The following is a 22,914-nucleotide window of genomic DNA, read 5'->3' on the forward strand; positions in this document are numbered from 1 at the left end:
CGAAAATTATATGTTAATTTAGATTAAGTAATAATAAGTGGTTTGGAAAATTACTGTAGGCGAAATCACGACAAATGTTAATATTCTCAGTAATAAACAGCATGTGTTTGGATGCCATATTGATTTTATTATAGTATTTCCTATCCTATCCTTTTTTACTCCCATTATTGGGTATTTTTAATCAGTTAACGTTTCTTCTTCGAAAACCATTATTTCTGATTGAAATCTTATAATGAAATAAACTAAACATAATGAGAATTTAGATTTCTATGCCTGCTCGCAACCAGTCAATATGAATGCCAATACTTTTTGAAGTTATACTTTGGTTAGGAAAAAATCATGGGAGAAATTATACGATGAAACGAAATACGCGCGCAAATGGAAGTACTACTTTAACAGGATGAAGGTAGTCGCGAAACCGAGTGAGAGGGGAATACATCGTCCGCCAGCTCACTTTTTCGTAAGTTAAACTTCTTTTGGCGCATTAAAGAAAAATGATAAGACTAATTTTTTATAATGCGCGCGCACACCGTCAAAAAACCCCTGAAGATAACTAACTTCATGGTGTTTTCAGTGGCGAGGAGTCGACATTTTTAATTTTTCAAAAAAAGGATTGATAGTGTACACTTAATTGTCAAAGTCTGAGGGCTCATTTAGTTCAGTGAAACTCGGTGGTCCGATAATAAAATAACTAGATAATGCTTTATTATAAAACTTTGTACTAAATACCTTTTTTTATTGTTAGTGACGTTTTCTCTACAAACGTAGAAAACGACACGCAACGCTTAAGATAAAATTTTTGAAAAGATTTTTATCTAGTTACGCCAAAGAAGTATAACTTGTAACGCGTGTACAATTTACATAAGTACTCACACGTTTTTTACCGATACTAAATGCGCACTATGATCGTCAATAAGTAGAATATTGACTATTGTCCAAACGGCCTTTAGCCTGGCTATTTTGGCTAAATAATTTACGAAATCCGTACAATAGTTTTAGAGTCTTTAGAAGTATATTAATATTGATTCAAGAAAATATAAAATTAATATGTAATTCAGTAATAAAATTTAAAAAAATTCTAACAATATTTCAAAAAACGTTGACTATATTTCTAGCGCAGATAAACTTTAGCTGTTGGACGAAAACTATTTAGGAACACTAGGTCTACTTACACATAAATTGAATGGGACACAATTAAAAGACAAGTGCAGTAATGTAAAAGATAAAACACGTATTTTAATTAGCTTGATGAGCCTTCTTCTTCTTTTGATTTATGGCTTTTCTTAGTGCCAGAACAGCACAATGTTCTTATTCCGATGGGATAAGTGACAAGTTACAGCACAGAAAAGAAAAAATAATTAGTTTATAAAAATTTTAAGTCTTTAAAAAAGCTAGAGCCCAGAGATCTGTAATTTGGTCACAGATTTTTTTTTCGCAATTGACATTTGACATTTTATAGTTGATGATGTTATAAATCGAATCGTAACTCAGTTCTCTTTATTTAAACTTTTAATTAATTTAATTATTTAATATGAGTTGCTTAAGTGATTTATCTCGTTCTAGTGAATATTTAAGCTTTAGAAGTAGTATACCACTACGTAAAATAGTTGTTGACTCAGATGGCTCCAAGGTAAACAAACAACTTTCAAGTGGTTAATTATATAGTTTTATCTACTTGAAATTTAATGAAGATAAAACTACAAAACAACTTTCATTTCTAAACACTCTTTCTAACCACTTTCTTAGTGTTTTGACCAATTAAAAAATCATAAAATCTACTACTTATACAATATAACAATTTGATATGTTAAGAAAATTGCAACAAACACTACCAGCGTGCGATATTCTCAACTAAAAAGATTCTATAAGATTTTTAATTTATATTTTATTGTTGAATTTATTTATTGTATAATATCATTTGGAGATTTGTTTGTAATCTTGATAATTTCAAAATTTTTTATACTTGCAAAAGTTTACTTCTGGCCAGAATTTATAATATATAGTTAAAGAACCTTTAGTTTAAGAACAGTGTTGTTAAAATAATTACTGTAGTTTTATTTTTACTCTTCAATAATTATGTAATACGAAAGCACAGACTTGTTTGAAAATATGAGTCGTACTCGTAAAGATATATCTTGAAAAATAAGCTCAATCGTTCATAATTACCTGTAATCCAAAATCTATTTGAGATGATGTAAAACATCTAAGCATGGTTATTTTAATGATATTTGAGCTGCAATAGAAGCTTGAAATGATAATGAAATTGCTTTTATTGAAAATAACTTTATTTAATGGCTTTATGGATTCTAATATTTATATGTTACTATTTCAAGTTACATAAAATAGTTACATCAAACATCTTTTTACAGGCTTGGCGAATATTTGACAGTGGTCCAAAATCTGTGAACTGCCCTCTGGTATGTCTGCCTCCAGTTTCTGGTACTGCAGATATTTTTTACAAGCAAATAATGGGTCTCACAACTAGAGGTATAAGAGTGATAGCAGCAGAGCCTCCTCCATATTGGAACCTGAAGGAATGGTGCGATGGCTTCAAACGACTGATTGATTATTTAGAATTGGACAAGATACATATTTTTGGAGCCTCTCTTGGTTTGTGTCCTAGTTTTCTAATATTTAGTTTTTTAGTCTACACTTGCAATTATGGCTAGAAACTGGCTATGGTATACCAACAGCTTTACATTTCAAAAAAACAATTTAAACTAGCTTATACTGTATGAAGTCAAAATGTAAATCTACTTATAGGTAAACACTGCATGCAATGAATAGTGTTAAACTAGCTTACAACTACACAAACAAGATGGAAGTGTATCCAGTGTAGGAAGGTATAAAATAGGCAATGTATAACATTTTATTCAGGCCATAAAAACTATTTGAAAGATGTTGTACTGCTATTTTATGTTACCATAAAAAGCTAACATTAACTAACTATATAACATTAATAAAAAGTAAATTTATTAACAAAATAATATGATTAAATACAAGCATTATTAGCATAAAATAAAGATATAGTAAAAATTCAAATAGGACACTGATAAAATTAATTATGCATATAAAGTTTATAATAAAAAATAAATTGAATTATTATACTTTATTTAAAGCTAATTCGATTGATCTCTGGAATTTGGCAAGAGAACCACAATGTATGTCTACAATATTGAACTTGTTATAAAGTAACCTAGGAACTGGCGAGTTGGCACCCATAACTTGAACGGAGGTGGAAAGTTAAGAGGGTTTTAATAGGGTTTTATATCTCAATTAATTTTATTATTAAGAATCTTGAATAAAAAAAACGAGATCTAGTTCGAACTCGATCTAAAACGACTTCTATGTATATCCAATGATTCCATATTAATAAACTTTAGACGATCTTTGTAACTTTTCAGCCTTTGGGCCTCGCCAGTTCCAAAAGTAAGATGCCAATGAAAGGGCTTGTGATCCCGCTCAATCCTAAGCATATGCGTCGATTAATGTGGTCGCCAAACGGTACTCCAAAATACTAAGTACTAGTGATTTATGCAACAATATTTTTGTATTGGTTTTAGTAAGTTCCTTACCATAACGTATCACAAACCCTGACATTTTTGATGCCTTATTTATCACGCTTTTAATGTAAACGCTGTTAATGTGGTACGAAAGTTAATTTTCGATCAAAAATATTTTTGTTTCTACTTCTTAGGTATACTACTAGTTTCGTTTTCTAAATCACCTACCTACTTAAACATTGCTGTTAAATAATAGAACAGTATGTTAATTTATTAATGAACATTTTGACTCAAGGCTAATCTAAATTTACAATAGTATTGAATGCATGCATAAAATATCTTCTTTTTTTTTTAATTTCATTTATGAGTATACAGGATGTATCTTAAAAATGGATAAATTATTTAAATCTTACAACTGCCTTGTCACTAATATAATTATTGGATTTAACAAATGTAATGCTTTAGTAATTTTATTTAATCAATAATTTGTATTGATTTGCTTAATTAATCGTGATGTACTTAAAAATGGCTTTGGCTACTGAAAGGATAGACTTCTAAGTAAAGTATAACGATGAACTTATTACGATTACAACGGAGTTATGTCTAACTATAGAAGAATTGTTACTTGGCACAAAATTATTTAGATAAAGTTCCGCTCTTTCAAAAGTTAAGCTTAGAGATAGCTTATAAATGTATTATTTTCAGGTGGATTTATAGCACAGAAGTTTACAGAATCAACTTTAAACTGTCCCCGTGTTGCTTCATTAGTACTGTGCAATACGTTCACCGATACAACAGTGTTTGAATATAATGATTCCTCTGCACTCTTCTGGCTTCTACCCTCACTTGTGTTGAAAAGAATGCTAATGGGCAACTTTACAACGGAAAAAGTAGATAAAAGAATGGCAGAATCAATTGATTTTATGGTGGAAAGGGTAAGATACTATACTTTTTTTTATTATAATATACTTATACTAATAATATTATTATATACTTGTCAAGAACTCTTTTCTCGAGTTTATATATCAAACCTTTTCTGAAAGTCACCAATGTTTTATACAGTGATAAGTGACATTTAAAAAAGATGTTCAAGATTTTAAGAAGAAATAAACTCTTTAACATATGTATCGCAATTTCGTCTTTATTTCAACTACCCATTGAAGGGAGTATTATAAACATTATTATATACTTATACTAATAATAAGTTTTTTTTGTTTCAACACATTCATTTGTGGAAATAAATGATGGAGCAAGATCGATCATTTATTACTCGGTACTCGGTAGTTCTTTATTATTCGGCTAAGCATGGGTCCGATAGAATGCTCCTGGACAAAGCTACCAGTTTCCCTATTTACATACACTTGCGACCTATATACCAGACGCAACACACTTGTATAAAAGTCACTTGCGACTTATATACCAGACGCACTACATTTGCATAAAAGACACTACACTTGCATAAAAGACACTTGCGACCTATATACCAGACGCACAACACTTTCATAAAATACATTTGCGACCTGAACGGCGAAGGAAACCTACATGCCCGATAGTATATAATAAATGAGATCATGTTCTCAAAGGCGTGTGGAGTCCAACGATCCGCACTGGGAGTGCGTGGTGAACTACGGCCTGCTTTTAATTGTAGGAGACCCATACCCTGTAGTGGATTGATCTTGTGATAAAGATGATAATAGAACTTTATTGCAACAAAAAACGACACAAGGAAAACAGAAATAGTACTTAGTGCTAGGGTGCAAAGGCAGCTTTATCACTAGAAGTGATCATTTAAATACAACCTCAGCGTGCGATAAGAAGATGTGAAGTAAGATAGTGCACAAAGTAAAAAAATATAAATAGATAAACTTACAAAAAAATACGTGCGTTCTCAATTTACATGTCGCCGCCAGCTAGGAGTTACATACAAACGATTCTAAAAATACATTTTATTAAATTTTTATATAATTTCAGCTAGAATCCCTGACTCAATCTGAACTAGCATCTAGATTAACTATCAACTGCACGCCGTGTTATGTTCAACCGCAAACGCTTATGCATTTACCGATCACGATAATGGATGTTTGGGACGAGAGTGCTTTGAGTTCTGGAGTTCGCGAGGATCTGTACAAGTCGTACCCTCAGGCCAAACTAGCACATCTCAAGAGCGGGGGTAATTTCCCCTACCTCAGTAGAAGCGATGAGGTCAATTTGCATTTAATGGTGAGCTATTTTATATAAGTACATTATATAGATATTACCTTAAAATATTATTATATACCTTTTTTTGGACTGAATCTTTTTTTAAATTGTTGTGATTTGAAACTCGATGAAACGAAAATGCTTCACGATAAAGAAACAAATGCACAAATGTATAGGATTAATTCGGCGAGAGAAAGCGATGGAATACATTACACATTTTATTTTCGTTTCCATAGAAACTTTATTAAGTTATTAAGATTAAATATATTATAATGTTTTACATATTTCTTTTTACCAAGTTTTAGTTTTTAGACTTTAGATCTGAATCTCTCGTAGGCTATTTTTCAGAAGTTTTTCTTATGCCGTGTGTAAATTGCACAGGATTTTTACACCACGGGTCAATCCAATGCAATCTCACCTGTTAGTAAGAAATGAAGCAGGCTAACCTGTTTAGTATCTCTATTAAACTAAGTCCTTTAATTAAAAATATGACAAAAAAAACTATCTATTTATAGACAAATAGATTTACGCAAAAGTCTGAATATTAGAAAGCAAAAACAAATATTTAAAAAAAATGTGCAAAGGCGGCCTTACCGCTTGAAGCGATCCCATCCAGATAATCTCAAATTATTTACACTTTTTCAGATACATTTAAGACAATTCGACGGAACCGATCTGTCCCCATCATACTTGAGCCTCCACAAACTGGCAGCTTCAAACCAACAGCCCGAAGAAGGAACGGTTAGCTATTTCAATCAAAGGGATAAGTTTGTTAAAATATCGTAAAGGCTAATTTTACTTGTAATATTGTTATGTAATCTATTTTTTACATGTCATATTATGTAAAGAATCTTATCATTACCTTTTGGTGGACGTTTTAAAAATAGAAAAAAAACCTACAGTGTAGTAAAATAAATAAAAACATATTTTCGAATTACTTCATGTTCTTTTAAAGGTAATGAAAAGATTGTTTTCGTAAGGGAAAAAATGGAAAATTTATTAGTATATTAAGTGACCATATTAATAAGTACATTAAGTATATAGGAAAAAATGATCGTGAAATGCACATTCTGGGGTCGGACGGGTCAAAACAAGAACGGGAAATAATGCCGTTATTCAACAAAATCATGATTTGAGTGTGAAGTGGGGAAACATATTATTACAAACTATGCTTACTCGATAGTTATGGAAATAACTTTTCAAGAATGATTCATTAATCAATCAAAAATACTTGATTGCAAACAAAAACAAAATAGAAATAATAAAAAAATAACAAAAGTTATTTATTAGTTTTAATTTAAATTTGGTTAACGAAGGCGGCCTTATCACTTATAGTTGTTATAAAAAAGTAAAAATCTATCGAATGATGGATAACGTATAGCATAGGTACGGCAGCATTAACTGAGATGAACATATTGAGATGGGTGTTTAGCTTAATGAAATCATCAATAACTTATAAAATACCGCTGCTGGATTGAATGCCTCTCCCAATTTGAGGGTTTGCCCATAACCTCCACGCTGGGCAGACGGGTGACTGCAGAGGAGAAGCATAGAGGACGCTGCTACCCGTTTTTCTCTTCTTGTCGCCTTGTACGACCCACGCGGGAAAAGGGGGGTGATGTAAAACTATTGCAGTCACATGTTAAAAGTAGCGTGTTACATGACTCTTGCAATGGTAGTGGCACAAGTGAAATAGTGTTAATTTTTAACCATTAATGCATTTGGCATTATCTTAGTTGGCTTATTTTAAGCCATTGTGCATTCAGTTTCACTGAATATGAAATTAAGAGAAAGTGAAGGTAAAGTTAATACAAAAAATTATAACTTTTTTTAGCTGTGCCACTATGAGACACTATTAGAAATAAACAGTTATATCTGACAGCACTACTGTTATTTAAAAAAATAGTATAATCCGTATTTAATCTGATGAAATGCGAACATTTCATTAATTATTTTACTGAAATATAGAAAAAAATTATAATTTAGCAATGTGTGCCGCCTGTGAAAGTCCTACAAACAGAATAACTAGTATATCATAATTGCACTATTGGCAAAAATAGTGCTCGCTTAATTTATGGGAAGTAATTTGTCGATAAAATTGAACTATTTACATGCTATTTATGTTATATATTACAGAATAGGTAGGTTTATATGCCTTTGTACTTACGGTCTGTGAACTTGTCGTTTCTATTAGATAAACTTTTTATCGGAATTCATTAAACTTTGTACATGAACAAAATTATTAAATAGGTAAATGTTGTATATCAAAACATTTCATTTTGTGGCACCTACTTTTAAATGTTGACTTTTATTAATAAACAAAATATATAATTTATTATCATGTCTATTTTAAGAAATGATATTTGAATATTATTCGTTTTTTTATATTATGTTCAAAATCTGATAACATCAAATTAAAGACTTTATGAGAATGTATAGACTGTATAATGTAATGTTGTTTAAAAATGTCTAATTATAAGAATATTAGGCTGCTATTAAATTTTTCTCCTACCTGGGTTCAGTGGTAACCGCTGTGGTCTTATATGCGGGAGGTCACGACTTCGGTTCCCCAAGGGACAATTTGGAAATTATTTCAGAATCTGATTTGGTCTGGTCTAGTTGGAGGCTTTGAATTAACGATCTGGTACGATGCCGAGTAGAAACCAATTAGGGGTATGGCTGTAAAATAACTGGCATACCCTAACAGGTAAACTTACTGCCATCTTAGAGTGTATCATCATTTTCCACCATTCAAAGAAATCACCATTTGTGATTTCAAAAATGGTGATTTCTTTTTCTTTCTTTCTCTTTATATATATAAAATTAGATTAAGGTACATCATTTTGTATATGACATACTGCCAATAAAACAAAAAGGATTCAATTTATAGTTTTATTCAACAAACCAATTCATGACATATGATTTACGTTTCCTTCTCCAACGCTATCTGTTGTTTCTTTTCTTTCTGGGCCTGTAACGCTTTCTGTCTCTCTTCATCATCTGAGTAGTATTCTGCTAAACTTTCATCCTCGATGGGGACTGGCTGGCCTGCGAATGTTGTGCTTTTCTCATTGAGTGACAGTTTGTACATTGGATCTTCGGACATTATCTCAGGTATTATTGGTTCACCGTGTGGAACTTGTTTATTATGCGCTGTTACAGTTGAATATATTGACATAGCCTGAAATAATATAATAGGAATTAAAAATTTATTAAATCATACATAACATATGTGATAAATACTACTACATAAATGACAAAGTCTACATTTGAATGATTTCAACTGAAATCAAAATGCATATCATGTCACCTGAATGCTCAAAATCGCGACGTACGGGTGTATTGTGGGTGCCGAGTCTTTGAAGTAGCTTCCGGCTTCAGGTGGTGAAGGCGAATTAGAGCCAACAAACTATATTTTTAAAGATCTTTATCATCAATAACTAGGGTACCTTTTGGGTCTAGCAGCTAAAATTGAAGGTACAAAGCCGAGTAAATATATTTTTCAAGACATTCTCAGTTACAATCTGGAGTTAGGACACTAGAATTTTACTCTCTACGCCGTGCGCTAGAGAGCACGTTAATTCGTAAGTGGAAGGGTTTTTAAGTTATATGTGTACAAAACCTAGTACCTACCTGAGCAACTAGATTTGAGACGTCTCCGGCATTGGCTGGCAGTATTAGAGTGTTGTTGGTTCTTGCCAACTTGTTGAAGGCTGACACGTATTGCTCTGCTACCATCAGCGAAGCAGCGTTGTTACTTTCCTTTAGAAAAAATAATTATCATAAGCATTTTAGAAGCAGTGGAGCTTCTTGTCTGGCACAGCGCTGTGGTTTCAATTGGAGTTCCGGGTTTCGATTACCAGCAGGGGCAATTCGGGAATTTACAATTTCTGGACTTTCTTTGATGTCGTTTCAAAGTTTTGACGAGGCTTCGGTTACCACTCAAACGAAAAAAAAGTGCTGCTAAGCGATTCAGTGTTCCGGTACGATTTCGCGTAGAAACTGATTAGGATAGTGGGTTTTAGATAGAATGGTTAACTACCGTACTCTAACAGGTTAGCCTGTCACCATCTTAGACTAAAATAAATAAATATACTACGACAATATACACATCGCCATTGCCCCAAAGTAAGCGTAGCTTGTGTTATGGCCATTAAGATGACTGATGAATATTTTTATGAATAAAATACAATTAAGAATCTTAAAAACAATTTTACATAAATATGTTAAAACATCTTACAGGAAAGATAAGGTGGGATTGTTTAAGTTTTTCAAACTTTTAAATGTGTATGAAAAAATTAAACTGGCAGTTACTTTTGAGGAGTGGCCGCATATTAATTCATTAAGAGCAGTAAAAAAAAATATCTTATAATATACAGATAAACACTCAGACATTGAAAAACATTCATGTTTATCGTACAAATATTTTCCAATTGTGGGAATCGAACCCACAGCCTTGAATCAGAAAGCAGGGTCACCCACTGCGCCAATCAGGCGTCTGCAGACCTCATCATCACCAGGTGATATTGCAGTTAAGGGCTAACTTGTAGTGGAATAAAAAATAAAATTGGTTGTTTGTAAAGTCGGCTTACTGACGATAGTTGAACGTGACAACGTCGTAAGAAAATACTGATGGAATGGTTGCATTTTTCAAAAGAAAAATTTTATTTGTTTGATAGATATTATCGTTGCTATAAACAATTTACACCACATTCACTTTTCACTGCACTGCATCCTTGCCGAAAACATGTAAATGTATTATTGTATAGAAGCTGTCCACGATGACGGAGGCCGACTGTGCCTCTTTTTCACTCGTTCCGCGCTCTCGCTTGCACTTCAAGCCTTGAATGGAACGCCTCAGAGCGAGGTAACGGCAGAGGTGCGTGCAGCCGGCTCCATCGAATTATAAGACGTTGATACGTCAAAAACCTTATCCAGGTAAGTACTACCGCCGTGCTTATTTCAGCTGTCAAGCAGCATTTCTGTGTTGTGGCATCAAGTTTTTTTTTTCTGTGTTCCTTCCTTTTTTCCTTCGACATTGGGATCGAAGACTGTTCTAGGTCGATACTCAAATTCCTACCTAACACCGGGTACCTAATTAGATCAAAATTTTTATTTATCAAATACGGTAACTTTTTTTTTTTTTTTCTTCTTTTATTATTATCAATTTTTTGTTTTTTTTCCCCTTCATTTTCTGTCTTTGTTTAATTACATAGTTTTCTTTGTTTAAAGATATACCATTCTAACACCATTGAACTACCCCTAACGTTGAGAAATTCAGTGACGGAGAGTAACGTAAAACGCATTCTAAACAAATATTACCATGAAATAAATCTAACTTAAAACCATTAAACATAGTAATATTGGAACACCTGTATAACGTATGTGTTCGGGGCAGCGCCAAACCGGTCGCTCGTATCTACTGAGCGACGCGATGGCTCGCAGTACAGAATTACCTACACTGGATTTATTAGTGTACTACCTGCTGTATACTGTATAGCTTTTTAATGGTTAATATATGATATTGTATATATTTAAGCAGCGTCCAAATAGACTCATGTGAGTTTTTAGGATGCGAAGAATAATAATTTTAGTAGTTTGTGTAATAAAAAATAAATAAATAAAATAAAATAACAACTTCTTTTAAGTAATTTTACATGACAATACTAATAATTCTACTTTTTTTTTTTCTTTCTCTCTTCCTTACCAACTATTTGCATTTAATTTACTACTAGTTAAGATTAGCAGGTGATCATAATAATTTTTATATTATGAGTACCTGCAATCCACATCCATGTCGTGGTCTTTTGTTGCTGTGTGATTTATAACATAGCAACCAGAGCCTTTACTTTTTGCAATAGCAATTTTTGGCTAGCTTGACGGGCGTTTCAATGTACAGAAGGTTTATATATAGATGTATATTACAGTAATATACACATATATTTTTATATTTATATAATATATATGTATTGATGTGTGGGATACATTGTGTGGTATGGTATATTAATGTATTGTTTTATGTAGAAGGGTTGTTGCACTGTTCACAGAGTTAGTTAGTCTTGTTTTCTTTTATTATAATTCTTGCTAAGTTCAACCTCACAATTATCAATCATTAACAATCATCAAGGCATCAACTTGAGGCGTAACATATTTGCCTCAAGTTGATGGGCACAGGGCGGTATGCCGGAAGTGTTCCTAGCATGCCCTGTTTATTAGCATCATCATATCAACTCATTATGGGTCTAATGCACGGGTGTCCCACAATGAGAAGGGGTTAAGGCGATTTATGTATGCGTCTATAGGGGCTATAGCGACCATGCATGTCGTTTTAAAAGATGATGGTGATAATTACCGGTAATGATAGGGCGCCTGCGACGAGTTTAAGACCGCGCGCCCTCGCCTCTGCAACCGCTAGCATTGCCTGAGCCTCCCCAGATGCCTTGTTGATTTGTTCCTGCTTCTCGGCCTCTGTTAACAATTTAACAAATTATAAAAGCTGATACCATTAGGTATCTATGCATCGTCTGAGTCTCATACAAGACTCGAGCGTATCGACAATGCACCCGTTTTTGTATCAAAATACCCACCGACACGATATCATGAAGATTGGCTGTGAAACAAATATGTTTTTAATTATTTGTTGAAAAGTATTCATTATTTAAATAAGAATTATTAGCATAGTTGTCCCTGTATTTAACTTTTTTTTTTTTTTTAATTGTTTTTAATTTTACTTATCCTTTCTTTTCTTGTGTGTTTCTTGTTTTGTTTCTAAGTTTGTTCAATAAAGTATTCTATATAAATTAAACAAAAACATATGTCTTTAGTAGTTGGTTCTGAGTTCCAGTCTTGTGTCGACTTGTTTGATGTTGTCTGTCCACCTAGTTAGGGCTCTGTCAACGCTATTACAGACTACGGTTTACGAGTGGGTCGTCGCCATTCCAGCGCCTTGGGATCCGAAAAAGAGGTATGCGTTGGTTAAGAAAACTAGTACGCTAGAAACATACCAGATCCCAATATCCTCGCCTGCCTCTTTCCTTCCGCTACGTTAATGTCTGCTGCGCGAACTCCCTCCGACTCCAATATGGCTGCTCTTTTCTTACGCTCAGCTTCCACTTGCATTTGCATAGCTTCGTGTACTCTATTTGGTAGTTTTATATCACCTGGTAAGATGGTTAAGTTATGTATTTTTCATATCATTTACATTCTCCCTAGGTGATTGCTATGGTCTTATACAACGTGCCCGAATTAAGAAATACTGTTGAAGCAATTAACATAAGTATATTTTTCACAAGGAATCACCCTGGGAAAATATTAAATCAAAAGAACTATATTTATTTTTCCATACAGACGAATTCAAAACATTTTAAGTGTTTACTTATATCCCATTTGTAGATATAAAACCGACACGCGTAGCACGCGACACGTATCTATTAAAGTGACAGGAGTAACTTGATTTTAATTTTGCATGTGATGTTAGGGCTGTTTCTGATTTATTTCTGTAAAAACTATGGCAATGGTTTACTCAAAAACTGTTAGAGTTTCGGTTTCCCAGATAAGTCTCAGAGATAGTAGATAAAGTACCTCTAAAGCCTGTGGAATAATATTTCGGTATTCATTTACACGTTTTATGGGAGGACCCGAGTACAGTCCCTGGTGGGGGCAATTTGAGATTTTTTTTAATGCTGACATTACAATTTTTTAATAGCAACTGAGGGATCCAAAATTTGCTGAAACTGTATAAACTCCAATACTCCTACCCGCTACCATCTTAGAATGCATAATCTTACTTTAGATTGGAGTCAAGCACTTACATTTCGAACATGAATTCAAAAAGCGACAAATTTTGGGATTTGTTTACAAACATTTGTAAGAAAATTGTTTATTATGGTACTATTTACTGGCACTGTTAATTTTTGTGGCAAGATGTTAACTGTTATTAACATTATATAGGCATAGGTAAATTTTACTAATGATATTTGTCAAATCTGAGGTTGATCCAGAGGCTCAAAGAAGTTAGAATACGTAAAAGTGTGATTGCCTATACTTACGGATTTCATATCTGAGGCAAGTGATGCCCCATGCTTCACTTGCTTTATTAATTGAATGTACTATTGAAACATTAAGGGACTCCCTCTCCCTAAAAACTTTATCAAGAGATATTCTTCCCAGCTCAGACCTCATAGTGGTTTGAGCTAACTGTGTTATTGCAAATTCCGGGTCTTCTACACCATAAGATGCTGCAATAAAAAAAAATATATTTTATAATCTAAAAGACAAATATTCTATCAACCTATTATTTGTTTTAAAATATTTCTTTTTTTGATTGGAAAATTCACACAGATGCCAAAAAAGTAATCTTGTGTTGAACCTGACCTAAGAAGTATTGTGTTATATACGCATATATAAATTACCAACGTATTGAATTTTTTTAAATAATATCAATACGCCCACTGTTATTTGCCAATTTCAAATAAGAATATTCTTGATGATCTACAATTTTGTTTTTTTTTTAACTTATATATTTTGTTTACAATTCTAAAAACTGACGTGTACTGATAAAGCATCTTTTAGCAATTAGTGATCATTGCCAGAAGATTTGGCATTAACTTGATATATAATAAGCTGAATTTACATGGCTTCTTTGAATATATCTAACTCGAACAGGTTCTTAATAATTATGAAATTATTCTTTTATTTTTCGACATTAGGAGCTAGAAAGACTTTTCTGCTTTGTGTTACTAATACAAAGCAGAAAGTCAGTGTTTATTACGCCTATGTGAAACCTGGAGTTTAAAATTATGAAAAAATGCTAGAAAGAAAAGGAGAACTAGTAAAAAGACATTAAAAGAGTATTTACCTAAGTATGGATCAATAATCCTTAAATATAATACGCCATCAATACTCAATGTAACATTGTCAGAGGTTATAGCACTTTGCTTCGGCACATCTATGGCAATTTCCTTGAGACTTTGTACATATTTTATTTTATCCACTATTGGCCAAAGCAGGTTCAATCCCGGCTCAAGTATCCTGTGAAATTTTCCCATGCGTTCCACTATCCAAGCCTGAAAAGTATATACAAAGACAAATGCACTCCATCTTTACTAGTAGCTAGCTAGTGGTGGTAAAGATCATAAAACTATAAAGTTTTTTTTTATAGTGATAGTTGACCAGCAGATGGCCCTGCCATGGCCTTGGCCACCTGATGGTAATTGGAAAACCATTGCCTATAAACAAGGCAACATTAAGCAGGGCATACAAGGAACTTGTCCTGCAACTTTCAACCCAGTTTCCATCTACCTAAGGTGTAGTCTGTGTATATATCTGTACAGAACGCAGAATCGCAACAATGCTGCTTTGCAAAAATAAGCATGACAAGAGGACTTCTCCCTACAAACTCTCTAGCTCTCTCTAACTCTCAAAGACAAAAAGCTCTACTACTAATATTATAGTAATTTGCATGTATGTTGTTTAGCTGTCATCACATTCTATATTTGAGAATTTTCAATTGAAGGTAGGTAGTTATTCTTCTTATCACTTTGTAAATTACACAACAATATCAAGTTACACATAACACAGCATATATATTTTTAATTTCCACACATTTAAAAATATATACATTTATATGTATATGTGATTGTGGTGTGTATCAAAAAAATAACCAGGAACTCGCTTAGCATGACAATAAGATATACAGCTAGAGAACATGTGGTTTTGTGAATGTTCAAACAACTGTAGCATTTTAAAGTAAAGTTTGTGAATGACATATTGCTAAAAAAAACTTCTGTATTTTATCATATCACTATGTATTTTTCAGAATGACTTAATTATGTACTTTATTGCATAATACAAAGAGTTGTAAGAAATCTAAGACTAAACTAGATATATAAAATAGTTAGTAGGTACAATACAGAAAACCTGGTCTTAGTGCTAAATAGCGATCTCTTGACTCTTGTAGGCAGCCTTCTGGCTAGGAAGCTATTGGAAAAGGTAGTCATTGGTGGGTGATGTTGTGAATGAAATACACAAACACATTATTATAATAATGTTTATTGAGACATAAACAGCAGTGGAGCTTGGCTCTTTATGGCTCTCTTCTATGAGAGAGGAAGCCTGTGATTAATACTATGCTTTATTATGGAATACTAACCTCTTGTTGTGGAACAAACATTATGATGGTATTAAGCGGCGAAGTCGAGCGGTGTCTCACTGTAGCGATTCTATACAATACGCGAGCTTCATTTTGATATTCCAACTTAAATGCATTCTGCAATAAATGCAATATTTTGGTTACAGATGCAGAAAACGTCCACAACATTTTACCTGCTTTATAATATAATTGTAACGTACCTTTAAAGGTAGAACTCGTGAAACAAGATATTTGGAGCGTGAGAACATTTTGGTATTTAAAAATATTTTTTTTGTATTGTAATTCAACAAATATAATCAATATATTCCATTCTCTCAAGATTATGGCTCAAGATCAAGAGACTTCTGACTTTAGGACCGCGACCTCCTCTTGTCAAATTCTAATGTCAGACCGTCGGACCAACCGTCAGTTGAAGTTACCACACAGACCCATAAGCCTAAGTAACAACATTTTGCAACGTCTCTACTTGGTACTCGTCAGCCTTTATACAGTAAAATATTAAATCAATAGTTCATACTAAATCAAATAATACATTGAAGTTATATGTTACTATCATGGTTATTTCTGAGGAAATAATGTTCGCAATTAGTATCACATATTCACATAAGTGTTAAGGTCGCAATGAAAGTCACAATTATGTTTCCATGCTTGAGACTTGCAAACAAGTACAAAAAAGACACGAAGGCTTTTTTGCATAGCTTTTATCGCTGGCTTTAGGCGTGGCAACCGATCACCGAATCAAGAAATTCCGTATCGAAAATAAAACCTAACACCCACATACCATGTAGCTCGGCCAAGCGTTCGCATACTCGGTCAAACGTTGGGACCGCAGCCGGGCTAAAGTGCCTAACTGCGAGTGTAGGGCCTTTTCCTTAATGGGAGTACAAGTTAGCCCTTCGCTGCAATCTCACTTGGTGGCAAGTGATGATGCAATATAAGATGCTAGCCGGCTAAACTGTTAGGATTATGCATTTTTATTAAATCACATTATCGACTTTTCATTTATTTAATAAAAAAAAACAAAATTGGCTTGGATACAAAAACTACGTTAGACAACCTATAATAATTATACAAACACTTCGTTGTCTGTAGTGACGTGCGCGTGTTTGATCGATATAATCAATTCTAGTAATCTAAAGGAAATTCAACGGCTTTAAATTGATTATTAATACAATACATAACGCTTAGAAACAATAGTAATGAATTCTTTCAGAACGAACACTTTACGTAGTGCTTCTGTAAATAATTGTTTAAGCTCAAAATTAAGAAGATTCAAGATACAGGAAGGTGTATTAACAGCAAATGTTAGTAAATGTCTTTGTGAGGAAAATGATGGAAATCTAAAATGTAATGATGAAGCAATACACCTGAAAAAATATTTTTCTACATTAAAGGATAATTTTCGAGAAGTAAAATATTTGTTTGAAGAGATAACACTGAAAACAAATGACCCCGAATCCTTTGGAAAAACCGGTTAGTATACGAAATAGAATAATCAAAAGATTTGTCAATCACGGTTTATGAATAATATTATTTTTAATAAATATGCTCGGATATTCGCTTACGCGTTTAAAAGCGAAATAAAAATAATTAAAAAAAATCCCGTATGTCCACAGCGAGATAGCAAGCTACAGGAAAATTACCTGATTCCTCTAAACGAGTGTGGTGATTAAGCTAAAGATAGGTAAAAACTAACAAAATATACATAAGCAATTGATCTCTTCGCATCTACATTAAATAGATTATAAAACTATGAAACGCTAATTTTGTAGATTGATGATAATGAAGGGCATTATCTTCAGAGGTCTAAGATATAATTGAAGCCAAAACATATTATTTTATGTGGGCTCGATGATTAAGACTAATGGGTCATTTTTTGGTTTGGTTTTGTTTTGTTAGTGATAGTAGCCAAATTCTCCTTCGAACGTTAAATGTCGATTATCCATCCATTTACCAACTTTAGTCAACGTTGCTCACCCAGGGCTGCCAACTAATACTTGGTACTGCTACTTGGCTAGACATCTTTCGATAATTTGGTTGCTAGGGGCCATTATTTTAGACAAAAGTTAAACTGTAATAGAACCCTGGGACAGTGCCGCGATTATGAGTGATTATATGCTTGAAGGGTTCAAATGGTGTTTGATTAAAGCTCTAACCTAAGCGCACACCTCAGTCGATTGTTGAATGCGATGAAAGAAGTTACATCGTTATCTTTTCTAATTGTACATTATATAAAAAGCTTAACCGTTGTGTGTATGTTCGTATGACTGGATCTACTGGTGCTATTGTAAAAATAAATTGTATATTATACGTTAGGTAGTCTATTTACTGAGGAAGGTCGTAGTCTATGTATGTAACACTACGCTCTGACCCGCTTTTCACGTGGCCTAAATCGCGGGTAAAGCTAGTTTATAATATTAGTGTGGGCGTTGAACCCTGAAAATTATCTTTATATCTTTCTTCGTTTTTTCAAGATTATAATTTAATTTAATATTTAGGATACAATATGTTAAGAATAAGGACACAAATATAACGTTGGGCGAGGCAAAGTGGTTTTTGGCCTAAATCTAAAGAACAGCGGAAATGAGAAGTGCACTTTTAGCTGTAACCAAAATTTTCCAATGTGGTCCTAAACACACAAATGTTGCATTTTGCTTTAGATATCGACGAATTAAAGAGAGATATTCTAGAATTAGAAACAAAAATAAGAACAGCTAAACAATTTATAAGAAGCGAATTACTAAATTTACGAAATGAAGAAATTACTTTAATGGAAAAGGTAACTACACAAACACCATTACAAAATAATGAGATAACACTACAAAATGATGAGATGACTACAAACACATTTTTTAGTATTTGTAGTCCATCTTCATCTGTATTTTGTAGTGTCACACACATTTTTTATTCTCTTTTTTAGCCAGAAACTTCAGAATCATTAACAAGTGAAGAAAGACAATTGAAGCGCAGTACAAGAATACCAATAAAAGGGTATAACGAAATCGTACCAAGCCCGGTACGCGTTATGATGAATTCTCAATTTAAATGCTTAGTGAGTATATACTTTCGTGCTTCACACTACCTCTTCTGATCAATCTGACAAGTAAGGAACATTTATTGTAATAGTTTACTATAAGTACATTTGATGAGACCAACACTAAATTTACCACCTTTGAAGATAGAACATGTTTCCTTCAGAAGTCTTTTTTACTAATTAATGCGTAAAAACCGCATTTATTATACTAATAGAACGCTATTAGTATAAGCATCAGGCGAAGTGGTCAACCTGAGGTGTTTTTGCGGCGGAAATCAAAAACAGTACATTGTTTTTTAATTATAAATTCCTTCGAACTTGTAGATCTTGAAGTCAGATGTTTCCAGTTGACAATTCAGCATGTTAATATTATTTTGGCATCTCACTCATGAAGCCCTCACTTAGTTTAAAAGTGACTAGTTGTTATCGAATTACCTACTCAATGGGCTCAATGAGATACAAGAATAGTGTGACCGAAAGTATTTGTACTGTCTAAACATTTTAGGAGGTGCAAAAGTTTCATGAATTTATGAAGAACAGTCCAAATCGTTATGGCGGTTGGAACGAATACAATCATAACGCATTTATTCAAATTTGGAACAAATATTATGGAGACAATAACGAAATGATTGCGATAAAATCAATTGAAGATACGTTTTCATATCAATACTTTAAGGAGGAGGTCTTACACAAGATATCAGGTTGGTAGAAAAATCATACGGTGAGCGTTATTTTCTTTTTTCACCATTCCATTTCTGTTGGTCTAATAAGATACTTACTTGATTGTCATTTGATATAGAGCTGACACTTGAAAACTTATTAATTGTAATCAAGAAAGCTTTTTCAACAAAATTATTGCCAATGTCATGTCACATTCACATTCATAAAATATCGGATTATTTTCTAGGTTCCAGTGGGGATAGTATTGATTCGCATAGTAAATGGTATTTGGAATTTCTTCATCTTAAATTAAACCAACAAAGAGCTCTCATCAAATGGCAGGAAAATAAAAAAAAAATTAAGCCTAGCCGAAAGGTAACATATTTACATATTAACATTGTATTATGAAACATTTATCATGCTAAAAAAACCTTGAATTCTTTAAGGCACGATTGATACTAACGGAGGGGTCACCAGTAGAGGATATAAAATCTCCGACTAACATTAAATTATGTAGAAAACAAAACCAATGCAATGTCACGGACCGAAATATAAATAACAGAAGGAACCGGACAACTTTTGGTATGATACATATTATATAGACTCAGGGCCTGACAATAACTTGTTTTATTATTTAAATAATTAAACTAACGGACCACGGAATGAATGACAATTTATTTTCTAAGGAACAATCTTAATTTTCACTTAATAGTATATATGCGATAAATAAAAGATTTTTAATCGTTTAGCAGATTTTCGATTCGTCAGATTTTTGCCTGGATAGCGTTTCATTTTGTTACCTCAAATGTACAGTTACGGGCAAAACCAAAGACATAGATAATATTCAAATATGTCAAAATTATTGCGTATCTTTCATTTCGAGTTTAAGTTCGTATTGATTGGAATAATGGGATGTAGGTTATCCAACAAGTAATGTCGGTAAAACCGTTTAACCAATAATTCAAGCACTTGCTTCAAGATATTAACGGATGTAACAGCTTATCTCTTTATATGGATAGTACCTAAACGAGATTGAACTCAATTCAATGAATTATGTATCGTATTGTTACGAGCTAGGCTTTGGGACTTGGGCATTGAATAGCTGCACGAATGCTTGAAGGTACCAGCTTTATTGCATATACACCTTACAGACTTTTCCAAAAACTCAGTGATAAAGGTTCCACACGCTGCAAATTCAGTTGTTTTAGTGGTCGAGTTGATTATAGGGAACAAACTTTACACATTTATTTTTAGCATGGGTTATAATATATATCTAATATTCAGTATTTAAAGCATTCTCGCATTTTCAGATACATTTAGCAAAAGTGCGGTGGAGCATGGTATATTACAAAGGTAAGTAATCTTCATCAACTGATCAACTGATGTAGCACGTCACCATCGGCGTCGTTCAAGCTCAGTTTAAATCGCATTTGCCTTTATAAAGATTAATTTTTTTTAGTGAGACGAAATACAGCTTAAAATGCCATTATTTTCGAGCCAACAAGTAATCAGTAAGTAACAAAAAAAAATATACAAAATTGAGAGATTAACATAAAAAAAATATTAAAAAGGTAAAATTAAATTACAATTAAAATTCAACTATTTTAATTATGTCCCACAGCTAGTCACAGACTGCCTCTTTCATAAGAAAGGGGGTTTTTAACCATATGCCATCACACATCGCTGCTCCAATGTGAGTTGGCGGGCTTTAACGATCAACACATAAATTATAGTATATATATATATCGCGTATAGTTACGTTTTATCTAAAATACGGGGCTGGAGTGCAAATGCCGTTTGCCAAACTTCAGACTGGTAATGTGAATTCTTTACCTGAAAAACGCATTACTTAACATTGTTTTGGCCCAACCCGGATTAAACCCTGTGACCTTATTGATCTGTAGTTGTTCACGTAATAATTAGAATTTTATAAGTTTAAATAATAAAAAATGCATTATTCTGTATGTACGTAATATTGTCAGAATTGCGCAATTTTATATGTTAGTATAAACCAGCATCTTAAAAAGTGTGCCAAATTTTACAAGTGTATACGATGATTGTTCGCGCATATCTCAAAAATGAGTTGGATTGCAAATTTTCATTTTGAATTAGTATCAAAATCGGTTCAGTCGTTTTTGGAATAGAGAGTCAACGTATTTACTAGGAAAACGATAAGTTCTCTTAGCAGCGTTATTCTGAAAAATAATAACAAATCTTCTTTATAATGTTAGTGTTAAGGGCAAAAGTTCGTTTAACTACGCAGGTAGGACCGCGGAGCTAGTCCTAAATATATAGGCTGGCACCGACTTGACCTCAAAAAATAATTTGCATGCTTTGAATTTAAGCTTTTATACCTCTCCTTTTAGTTATTAATTCATCAAATAAATATACAGTTTTATGAAAAATTATTACCATACTGTTTTTAAATTTTTATTTCAGAAATGAGAAAATTACTTTATCATGTGATTTGACTGAAGACGGCTGCATTAACAATTCTGGGGTTCCAGGTCCTAGTAAAAAAATGGATATAAGAAGATTATTGAAACCTACTAAACAATGGTTATTAAAACAAGGATTTGTAAGAGAAACTTGTGAATTTAATGAAAACGTAGAAAGTATTGCCAAATTGTAAGTTATTATGAAAACTTCCAGGAAAATTAATGACTAGACTTTACCGATATTGTATATTCTTTTATTTTGTTTCAGGCATAAACCCACTTGGCGTTTGAATTTGCGTGATTAATGTATGAAAATTCTTGTCTTCTTTTAAACGTGGGCGTCATATAATCAAAGGCAAGAACCCAAGACGATAGCTAGTTGTCATGTCATAAGTAAATAATAAATATTGTAAAATCGATTAAATTATTTAATATTGAATTAAATTTCGTTAATACCAACCTAGATATCCCGCGGAAGTTTATAAAAACATTACGTAAAAACTCGCATTGCTGGATCTGAGAAGATTGTTCAAAGAACTCAATAGATTTGACAGATTTATTCGATCAACACAAATCACTGTAGTCTTTTTTTTTCAAGTGGATTCACTTCTAGAGATGGGCAAAGGCAATTTAGCTCACTAAAAATAAAAGAGCCATAATATCTCTTTTTTTTTTTGGTTGTCTGCCTGAATCTTTTTCCACTTTAGTTAGTTTGACTCAGCTGAGAAATAGAGATCTAATTGAGCCGCCATGAGCCCAATGCCAGCTGTCCAGCTTTTGTAACTTATTTGCATCTTATGACTTGTATACCTTTTGTATACTAGTTTATGGATCGTGTTTGTTTTTGTGTACTGAAAATGAAAGCCATTAATTTCCGTCATACGTCGGCCAACGTCAATTTAATTTTCATTTTTATAAAATATGTCCTTA

General features: G+C 32.9%; 3 protein-coding genes across 3 annotated transcripts; 2 read left to right on the forward strand and 1 right to left on the reverse strand.

The window, feature by feature from the left end:
• The first annotated feature begins 1,463 nt into the window (after positions 1 to 1,463).
• Positions 1,464 to 8,585, forward strand: LOC120633154 (maspardin-like). The gene is made up of 5 exons (XM_039903283.1): positions 1,464 to 1,630; positions 2,370 to 2,610; positions 4,209 to 4,438; positions 5,475 to 5,723; positions 6,348 to 8,585. The coding sequence occupies exons 1-5, from the start codon at positions 1,532 to 1,534 to the stop codon at positions 6,486 to 6,488; spliced, it is 960 nt and encodes a 319-aa protein (XP_039759217.1). The 5' UTR covers positions 1,464 to 1,531; the 3' UTR covers positions 6,489 to 8,585.
• LOC120633153 (stomatin-like protein 2, mitochondrial) lies at positions 8,581 to 16,218 on the reverse strand. The gene is made up of 8 exons (XM_039903282.1): positions 16,053 to 16,218; positions 15,853 to 15,969; positions 14,560 to 14,767; positions 13,751 to 13,939; positions 12,707 to 12,862; positions 12,055 to 12,170; positions 9,336 to 9,464; positions 8,581 to 8,883 (listed from the first exon to the last, which is right to left on the reverse strand). The coding sequence occupies exons 1-8, from the start codon at positions 16,098 to 16,100 to the stop codon at positions 8,626 to 8,628; spliced, it is 1,221 nt and encodes a 406-aa protein (XP_039759216.1). The 5' UTR covers positions 16,101 to 16,218; the 3' UTR covers positions 8,581 to 8,625.
• Positions 16,175 to 22,403, forward strand: LOC120633427. Its single transcript, XM_039903634.1, has 10 exons — positions 16,175 to 16,256; positions 17,152 to 17,325; positions 18,513 to 18,631; positions 18,773 to 18,904; positions 19,392 to 19,587; positions 19,794 to 19,921; positions 19,993 to 20,128; positions 20,857 to 20,899; positions 21,986 to 22,174; positions 22,253 to 22,403. Exons 1-10 carry the CDS (start codon positions 16,175 to 16,177, stop codon positions 22,287 to 22,289), a joined length of 1,236 nt encoding a protein of 411 aa, XP_039759568.1. The 3' UTR covers positions 22,290 to 22,403.
• The last annotated feature ends 511 nt before the right edge of the window (positions 22,404 to 22,914 follow it).

This window comes from Pararge aegeria, chromosome 21, assembly GCF_905163445.1.
Source record: "Pararge aegeria chromosome 21, ilParAegt1.1, whole genome shotgun sequence".
NCBI classification, from domain to species: domain Eukaryota; kingdom Metazoa; phylum Arthropoda; class Insecta; order Lepidoptera; family Nymphalidae; genus Pararge; species Pararge aegeria.

Excerpts from the sequence above, each read along its gene's own strand:
- LOC120633154 (XM_039903283.1), top strand. The coding sequence starts at position 1,532 with ATGAGTTGCTTAAGTGATTTATCTCGTTCTAGTGAATATTTAAGCTTT. Across the intron at positions 1,631-2,369 it reads TTGACTCAGATGGCTCCAAG|GCTTGGCGAATATTTGACAG; the intron begins GTAAACAAACAA and ends ATCTTTTTACAG. Across the intron at positions 4,439-5,474 it reads TTGATTTTATGGTGGAAAGG|CTAGAATCCCTGACTCAATC; the intron begins GTAAGATACTAT and ends ATATAATTTCAG.
- LOC120633153 (XM_039903282.1), bottom strand. The coding sequence starts at position 16,100 with ATGTTCTCACGCTCCAAATATCTTGTTTCACGAGTTCTACCTTTAAAG. Across the intron at positions 14,768-15,852 it reads TGTTTGTTCCACAACAAGAG|GCTTGGATAGTGGAACGCAT; the intron begins GTTAGTATTCCA and ends TATACTTTTCAG. Across the intron at positions 8,884-9,335 it reads TCTCAAATCTAGTTGCTCAG|GCTATGTCAATATATTCAAC; the intron begins GTAGGTACTAGG and ends ATATTATTTCAG.
- LOC120633427 (XM_039903634.1), top strand. The coding sequence starts at position 16,175 with ATGGCTCAAGATCAAGAGACTTCTGACTTTAGGACCGCGACCTCCTCT. Across the intron at positions 16,257-17,151 it reads GTCAGACCGTCGGACCAACC|CAAATGTTAGTAAATGTCTT; the intron begins GTCAGTTGAAGT and ends GTGTATTAACAG. Across the intron at positions 18,632-18,772 it reads AAATTACTTTAATGGAAAAG|CCAGAAACTTCAGAATCATT; the intron begins GTAACTACACAA and ends TCTCTTTTTTAG.